At 45.7% G+C, this 9654-nt stretch overlaps 1 protein-coding gene across 1 annotated transcript in view; it reads right to left on the reverse strand.

The window, feature by feature from the left end:
• Positions 1-5896, reverse strand: part of rhobtb4 (Rho related BTB domain containing 4) — a 40924-nt gene extending 35028 nt beyond the window's left edge. The window contains 1 exon segment of the mRNA XM_064944429.1: positions 5593-5896. Coding sequence (XP_064800501.1) covers positions 5593-5621 — 29 coding nt within the window. The 5' untranslated portion in view covers positions 5622-5896.
• Positions 5897-9654: the final 3758 nt, after the last annotated feature.

Genomic DNA, 9654 nt, shown 5'->3' on the forward strand with positions numbered 1-9654 from the left:
GCCTGGCCACACACCGGTCTACTGTAAACAGCCTGGCCACACACCGGTCTACTGTAAACAGCCTGGCCACGCACCAGTCTACTGTAAACAGCCTGGCTGCACCGGTCTACTGTAAACAGCCTGGCCACGCACCAGTCTACTGTAAACTGCCTGGCCACGCACCAGTCTACTGTAAACAGCTTGGCCACGCACCAGTCTACTGTAAACAGCCTGCCACGCACCAGTCTACTGTAAACAGCCTGGCTGCACCGGTCTACTGTAAACAGCCTGGCCACACACCGGTCTACTGTAAACAGCCTGGCCACACACCGGTCTACTGTAAACAGCCTGGCCACGCACCAGTCTACTGTAAACAGCCTGGCTGCACGAGTCTACTGTAAACAGCCTGGCCACGCACCAGTCTACTGTAAACAGCTTGGCCACGCACCAGTCTACTGTAAACAGCCTGCCACGCACCAGTCTACTGTAAACAGCCTGGCCACGCACCGGTCTACTGTAAACAGCCTGCCACACACCGGTCTACTGTCAACAGCCTGGCCACGCACCGGTCTACTGGAAACAGCCTGGCCACAGCACCGGTCTACTGTAAACAGCCTGGCCACGCACCCTGGTCTACTGTAAACAGCCTGGCCGACAGCCTGGCCGCGCACTGGTCTACTGGAAACAGCCTGGCCACGCACCGGTCTACTGGAAACAGCCTGGCCACGCACCGGTCTACTGTAAACAGCCTGGCCACGCACCGGTCTACTGTAAACAGCCTGGCCACGCACCGGTCTACTGTAAACAGCCTGGCCGCGCACCTGTCTACTGTAAACAGCCTGGCCTCGCACCTGTCTACTGTAAACAGCCTGGCCAAGCACCAGTCTACTGGAAACAGCCTGACCGCTGTGGTCTGCTGTAAACAGCCAGGCTGCTGTGGTCTACTGTAAACAGCCTGGCTAATGTGGTCTACTGTAAACAGCCTGGCTAATGTGGTCTACTGTAAACAGCCTGGCTAATGTGGTCTACTGTAAACAGCCAGGCTGCTGTGGTCTACTGTAAACAGCCTGGCTAATGTGGTCTACTGTAAACAGCCTGGCCACGCACCAGTCTACTGTAAACAGCTTGGCCACGCACCAGTCTACTGTAAACAGCCTGCCACGCACCAGTCTACTGTAAACAGCCTGGCTGCACCCTGGTCTACTGTAAACAGCCTGGCCACTGTACACCTGGTCTACTGTAAACAGCCTGGCCACACACCGGTCTACTGTAAACAGCCTGGCCACGCACCAGTCTACTGTAAACAGCCTGGCTGCACGAGTCTACTGTAAACAGCCTGGCCACGCACCAGTCTACTGTAAACAGCTTGGCCACGCACCAGTCTACTGTAAACAGCCTGCCACGCACCAGTCTACTGTAAACAGCCTGGCCACGCACCGGTCTACTGTAAACAGCCTGCCACACACCGGTCTACTGTCAACAGCCTGGCCACGCACCGGTCTACTGGAAACAGCCTGGCCACGCACCGGTCTACTGTAAACAGCCTGGCCACGCACCGGTCTACTGTAAACAGCCTGGCCGACAGCCTGGCCGCGCACTGGTCTACTGGAAACAGCCTGGCCGCGCACCGGTCTACTGGAAACAGCCTGGCCACGCACCGGTCTACTGTAAACAGCCTGGCCACGCACCGGTCTACTGTAAACAGCCTGGCCGCGCACCGGTCTACTGTAAACAGCCTGGCCGCGCACCTGTCTACTGTAAACAGCCGGGCCTCGCACCTGTCTACTGTAAACAGCCTGGCCAAGCACCAGTCTACTGGAAACAGCCTGACCGCTGTGGTCTGCTGTAAACAGCCAGGCTGCTGTGGTCTACTGTAAACAGCCTGGCTAATGTGGTCTACTGTAAACAGCCTGGCTAATGTGGTCTACTGTAAACAGCCTGGCTAATGTGGTCTACTGTAAACAGCCAGGCTGCTGTGGTCTACTGTAAACAGCCTGGCTAATGTGGTCTACTGTAAACAGCCTGGATAATGTGGTCTACTGTAAACAGCCAGGCTGCTGTGGTCTACTGTAAACAGCCTGGCTAATGTGGTCTACTGTAAACAGCCAGGCTGCTGTGGTCTACTGTAAACAGCCTGGCTAATGTGGTCTACTGTAAACAGCCTGGCTGCTGTGGTCTACTGTAAACAGCCTGGCTAATGTGGTCTACTGTAAACAGCCAGGCTGCTGTGGTCTACTGTAAACAGCCTGGCTAATGTGGTCTACTGTAAACAGCCTGGCTAATGTGGTCTACTGTAAACAGCCTGGCTAATGTGGTCTACTGTAAACAGCCTGGCTAATGTGGTCTACTGTAAACAGCCTGGCTGCACTGGTCTACTGTAAACAGCCTGGCCCCTGTGGTCTGCTGTAAACAGCCAGGCTGCTGTGGTCTACTGTAAACAGCCTGGCCCCTGTGGTCTGCTGTAAACAGCCAGGCTGCTGTGGTCTACTGTAAACAGCCTGGCCCCTGTGGTCTGCTGTAAACAGCCAGGCTGCTGTGGTCTACTGTAAACAGCCTGGCTAATGTGGTCTACTGTAAACAGCCTGGCTGTACTGGTCTACTGGAAACAGCCTGGCCCCTGTGGTCTGCTGTAAACAGCCAGGCTAATGTGGTCTACTGTAAACAGCCTGGCTAATGTGGTCTACTGTAAACAGCCTGGCCCCTGTGGTCTGCTGTAAACAGCCTGGCTGCTGTGGTCTACTGTAAACAGCCTGGCTAATGTGGTCTACTGTAAACAGCCTGGCTAATGTGGTCTACTGGAAACAGCCTGGCCCCTGTGGTCTTCTGTAAACAGCCAGGCTGCTGTGGTCTACTGTAAACAGCCTGGCTAATGTGGTCTACTGTAAACAGCCTGGCTGCACTGGTCTACTGTAAACAGCCTGGCTGCTCTGGTCTACTGTAAACAGCCTGGCTGCTCTGGTCTGCTTTAAACAGCCTGGCTGCACTGGTCTACTGTAAACAGCCTGGCCCCTGTGGTCTACTGTAAACAGCCAGGATGCTCTGGTCTACTGTAAACAGCCTGGCTGCTGTGGTCTACTGTAAACAGCCTGGCTGCTGTGGTCTACTGTAAACAGCCTGGCTAATGTGGTCTACTGTAAACAGCCTGGCTAATGTGGTCTACTGTAAACAGCCTGGCTAATGTGGTCTACTGTAAACAGGTCCAGGGGAGAGGTATGGGCACCCAGCTACAGTCTCCTATGTTATTAAACTGCCCCGGGCTTCTGACACACAGACCGACATTGACACACACAAAGAGCTATAGGAACACACAACACAAACATTTCTAAATGCATCTATCACAACAGGCCTAATGGGTAGCTCTCGGCACTATGGGAGTATGTCTGGGGATGGGTGACTCTACTGCTTCACTGCCTTGTAAACAAGACATGCATCCTTCTCTGTCCTACTTCCTCCCTCTCCTCCTCCATCTCTCTGACCCTCATTTGCCAATCCATATCCTCCTAGGTTTCTCTCCCTCCCTCTCCGTCTCTTTCTCTCCCTTTCTGTCTCTTTCTTTCTGTCTCTCTCTAATGCCTTCCCTCTTCCTCTTTGGTCAAGCCATATCCCCAGGGTTGACAATGTCTTAGCCAATGGCAATGTCTCGCCATGTCCTTCCATTATCAATAGCTTCCATAGCTTCTGTTAGGAGCCTGAATAAACCAGACGGCCTTTCTTACACAATGGACATTACTAACAGTGTTTCATAAGCTCCAAGTGCACGTCACATGACCAAAACATCACCTGGGACTACCACTAACTCCTCAGGCATATGTAAACACCAGAGACACTTGCACACAGGGCTGTGCACAGCCTTTTCAGGGGGAAGGTGCTCAAAATGACAAGCATTACACTCACAACATGTACCAGTAAACCAACCACCCACAAGAACACTTTTACTTTGGACTGCAGAATGAGTGTCACTCCTGTGTCACTCGTCTCAGCTCAGGCATCTGCTCCGTCTCAGACCCTGGCATTAGGCACGGCTCTGCCTGTCTGCCACACACTGCCCCAACGGCGTCGGTCTCATCTCTCTCTCTCTCCAAATCAAAGGTCATATGTTTACATTGCCAAAGCAAATGGAATAGACAATAAACAAAGGGGAAATAAACAAGGAGACATTAGTGAACATTACACTCACAAAAGTTAAAAGAATAGACATTTTACATGGTGTACTATTTGCTATGTACAGTGTTATAACAATGTGCAAGTAGTTGAAGTACGAAAGGGAACATAAATATTGGTGGTATTTACAATTTGTTTGTGCTCCACTGGTTGCCCTTTTCTCATGGCAACGGGCCACATATCTGGCTGCTGTGACGGCATAATGTGGTATTTTGCCTAACAGATATGGGAGTTTATCGATGTTTGATTTGTTTTCTAATTCTTTGCGAGTCTCTGTGATTTGTTGGAAATATGTGTCTCTAATGTGGTCTCTCTCTGTTACATCCATGTGTCTCAATGCAGCATGTTATCTGCTAACTTCTAACAGACAAAACAGGCCCTGGTCACTATAATGGCTTGCTTGGCCCTGTATCCATATGATAAGATATATAATGTAGATATATGATAACGCTGGGCATTCAACGAGAGCAGCAGCATAGTTTTTTGGTTGTTAAATCCTATTTCCTGAGTGCAGGGCCGAAGCAGATGCAATGTTGTGTTTATTACACATGTATAACGTATTTGGGGAAGATAATTCCTCTTGTCCTCCCTAATAAAATGTAACCTTTCCTCACAAGGCATTGGTTTTGATCAACAGATAACATGCCAAAGGATGTTTCTAACAGCATAATTGGCAGACTGCAATTCGTGATTTGGAGTACTGACTAACTGAATCACTGACAAGAGTGGTACAGCAACCTAGCGTAACCTAACCATCTTAATGATTGAGATCACTATTACAGGCCGTGCGTGTCAAATCAACAATCAACAACCAATCTGCTATTCTGCTTTTCTTCTATGAAAGACTGCATTTTGAAACATTGCAGGAAGCAGAAAGCTGATGGAGACTATAACATTCTATTAAATTGGCATCAATGGAAGGTGTTTTGTGTGATTGCTGGTGCGTGTCCATTCATAACCAAGCATCAGATTATTCATATTCTCTACATTATGAGACCCAATATATTGTTCACTGGTCGGAGACCTGCAGGCAACTGATGCATAAGCATTTTCATTGCTGACAAGATATATCCCCAAAATACACACTAGATTACTCGAAAACAAACGTGAAATTAGTTAAAATTGTGAGACAAAACACGTTAATGTGGAGATAAGGGTAAGTGGGTACACCCCAAACAGGTGCAATAGTCTTGCGTAACAGACCAAGCCTATTGCTGCACCACAACCGAACGCAAGCAGCTTACGAGCAGCAGGACCCGTGTGCAGAAAACAAATCTAGCATCATTATTGCTTGTTACATTGTCATTGTAGTCTATTGTTGACAGCTCTAAATTTTGGGAAACAGTAAAGCAGTGAGTTGTAATCACAACCTCCTAATGCAAAAAACTGAAACAAAAAGTAAACACGTGACCATTACGCCTGCAACACTGTTGCGCTGTCATTTTTCCCTACCTTCCGACTGTTCCATTACTGACCCACATGTCGGTCCGCCCGTCACATTAACCGGGCGCGAGAAATGAGTGGTGTGGAGGAAAGAAAAGAGGCTGCCTCCTCGAGAGCCTTGGTTTGAGAGAACTAGCTAAGTAGAGCTAATGTTGCACAAAAACTCAGCGCTGAAACAAAGATAGCATTTTCCTTCCTTTCACTTCAGATTGCTCACTGACTAATTTAGCATCTAGCTAAAGCAGTAAGTAACTCTGTACTTTTGCTTAAACTGCTCTTCTTTGGGAAAATATCAACCATAACCCTATCTCCCCTGTGAGCTAGGCGTCTATTAGTTAATGTCTCTCCAGCTGATTTCTTCAAAGGCACGCCCCTTTGGTGTGCGTCATGATGTCTTGGCGACGGGGAGCCAATGGTAAGGACTCGTGCTCTTCCTGTTACCGCCCTAAAGCAGTTTCCCCGCCCGTTAACAACCAAAAAGGAATTATGCCGATACTAAAATGTATACCTAACAAAAAACATTGATTTGAAAGTTTAACAAACCATAGAACTCTATGCACAAGGACTACTTTTCACAATTTCCCCTGAAGATTTTACAAGAACACATCTGCAGGAATAACTGTGCAGATACAATGTTCGATAACAGAATAAAACTGAGTGAGATTTTACCATAATACCAAATTTAGCATCTGCAGTTTTTTCCCATCATTGAAATGCAAGAGAAAGGCCATAATGTATTATTCCAGATTTTAGCAACTATATGGCAGCAGTGTATGTGCAAAGTTTTAGACTGATCCAATGAACCATTGCATTTCTGTTCAACGTTTTGTATCAAGACTGCCCAAATGTGCCTAATTGGTTTCTTAATAACTTTTCAAGTTCATAACTGTGCACTCTCCTCAAACAATAGCATGGTATTCTTTCACTGTAATAGCTACTGTAAATTGGACAGCACAGTTAGATTAACAAGAATTTAAGCTTTCTGCCCATATCAGATATGTCTATGTCCTGGGAAATCTTCTTGTTACTTACAACCTCATGCTAATTGCATTAGCCCATGTTAGCGCAACCATCCCACCAATACTGTAGAGGTTAATAAAACAGTTACAGAGTTTAATGGCCGTGATGGGAGAAAACTGAGGATGGATCAACAACATTGTAGTAACTACACAATACTAACCTAAATTACAGAGCGAAAAGAAGGAAGCCTGTATAGAATACAAATATTCCAAAACATACATCCTGCTTGTAATAAGGCACTAAAGTACAACTGCAATAAATGTGCCAAAGAAATTAACCTCAATACAAAGCGTTATGTTTGGGGCATCACTGAGTACCACTCTTCATATTTTCAAACATGTTATGGGTATGCTTGTCATCAGCAAAGACTAGGGAGTTTTGTAGGATAAAAATACATAGAATAGAGCTAAGCACAGGCAAAATCCTAGAGCAACACCTGGTTCAATCTGCTTTCCAACAGATACTGGAAGACAAATTCACCTTTCAGTAAGACAATAACCTAAAACACACCCCAAATCTACACTGGCGTTGTTTACCAAGACGACATTGAATGTTTCTGAGTGGCCAAGTTACAATTTTGTCTTAAATCGACTTGAAAAACTAGGTCAAGACTCGAAAATGGCTGTATAGCAATGATCAACAACCAACTTGACCGAGTTTGAATTCTTTCATAACAATGTGCAAAGATTTTACAATCCAGGTGGGAAAAGCTCTTAGAGACTTAGCAAGACAAAGATGATTCTAACATGTATTGACTCTGGGGTGTGAATACTTGTGTAAATGAGATATTTCTGTATTTTACTTCCAATAAATGCAACATTATTATTATTATTATTCTTTTTTACATGTCATTTTGTCATTATAGGGTATTGTGTGGAATTCAGACTGTAACACAACGAAATGTGGAATAATCCAAGCAGAATGAATACTTTCTGAAGGCACTGTATGTGAGCAACGTGGCAACGTGCTACCACACACAGCAACACCAACAGTCATGTGCTCAGACACCCCTGTAAATACAGGAGCACAGAGATGGCACTGTAGATGAGAAAGGTAAGCCTCCCCCAGCTGTATAATAAACTAGCCATTATTTTTCATGATCGGAACGTCTGGGAATTCAGTGCCTGGAACGTTAAGCTATGCCACAGGGGATTCAGTGCCTGGAACGTTAAGCTATGCCACAGGGGATTAAGTGCCACTGTGTTGCCAAGAATAAACATTTACTTAACGTAACGCATGACTTTATATTTTCATTATAAGGGCATAGATTTAACACTTAAAGCTGGAATCCTTAATTGAAACAATAACAAAGCGACAGTGTTTTGGTAAAAAGCTGAGAAATGTAACCACTCTCAAATTCAAAGCATCCATGATTTCAAAATGATACTTTTAGCCATGTGTTGAGGCTATAGCGTGTTTGTTTACATTAACTTTGCTTACAAACATTGGAGGATAACAAGTTGAACTGAGCTCATGAGGCATTTATAAGTTATATTCTTCAAGAATCAATGGGTGCATATCATTAAGTTATTTGTCCAAAAATGGATGTAGCAACTAAGGATTCTAGCTTTAAAGGTAGAGTCAGCGTTATGACATAGATGCAGAAAGTAAAACAGCATAGTGGGTCAATTTCTGCAACAACCAGGAGTGTTGAAGCACGAGGCTCAAGTTCTCCACTGTTTTGGTCCAGTGGCTACCACGTTGTACAAGTGTGAAGCAAACCTGTGCACACACGCCGATACTGTGTGTGACTCTCGCTCATCACAATATCTGGAGTGCAGCACGTGGCAAAGTAATTTCACCAAGTCTACCTTTGACTACCCCATGCACGGTGACCAGACAATGTGTCCTGTAGGATGTTTCTTTAAATTGTAATTACTTTGCCACTATTGGCCTATTTATTGCCTTACCACCTTACTTCATTTGCACACACTGTATACAGATTTTCTATTGTGTTATTGACTGTACGTTTGTTTATCCCATGTGTAATTCTGTGTTGTTGTTTTTGTCACACTGCTTTGCTTTATCTTGGACAGGTCGCAGTTGTAATTGATAACTTGTTCTCAACTGGCCTACCTGGTTAAATAAAGGTGAAATAAAAAATATATATTTTGGCATCACAGGTGATAGGCTCACTCCTTAGCCTTTGGCCTATGCGCCCAATATTTCCAATGTTCTCATCTGATGCACAAAAAATCCTCTGGATGAAAATGTTGTCATTAAAAGGTGGGAATTAGGACCAACATTTAAATGCTACCCAAAAATACCCTCTATTGATTGTATAAGGGAAAGAAGACTGACATCTCCTGGTGGACCTAGGTACTGCATGTTCCAAAAGAATGTAGGAGGAAAACATGTTTTGGTGCTGACAGGTAGTTTTGTCATTCTGTAGTGAAAGGCTGTTACTGCTCGGGAACAGCTTAGCTTACGCCCCCTGTTCCCACAGTCTTGTCAATGCAGTCACTCAGCCCCGTCCGTTAACCGACACACACACATACACACGCACAGACTCACACACAAACCTGCACACGAGTGTACGCACACTCAAATGGACGCACGCACACACACACACACACACACACACACACACACACACACACACACACACACACACACACACACACACACACACACACACACACACACACGTCCTGAGAAAGCGCTGCCCCCTTGCCCCCTCTGGCATGGCACAAATGGAACGTCATGAATGATGGAACTGGAATGCTGCATAAAACGGGGGTCATGGTCTTACACTGAGGGCAATAACATTAGAAGAGGCAGTGCTTGTTAAGAAGGTGCCTTGTGACAGAACTCTCAAGTGGCTTCCTTGTTCCAGTCACAAGAAGCACTGGGCTTGTATCAGTGTTTTATTACTATGTTATTACAATTGTATTACACATTGTTATTAAATGTGTTTGGAAATTTCTCTTTGCTGCTGTACTATAATGAACTGTGGGTTGAGAATGATCCTTGCTGGTGTACTGTCATGAACTGTGGGTTGAGAATGGATCCTTGCTGGTGTACTGTCATGAACTGTGGGTTGAGAATGAT

The sequence above is a fragment of the Oncorhynchus masou genome, chromosome 1, assembly GCF_036934945.1.
Source record: "Oncorhynchus masou masou isolate Uvic2021 chromosome 1, UVic_Omas_1.1, whole genome shotgun sequence".
NCBI classification, from domain to species: domain Eukaryota; kingdom Metazoa; phylum Chordata; class Actinopteri; order Salmoniformes; family Salmonidae; genus Oncorhynchus; species Oncorhynchus masou.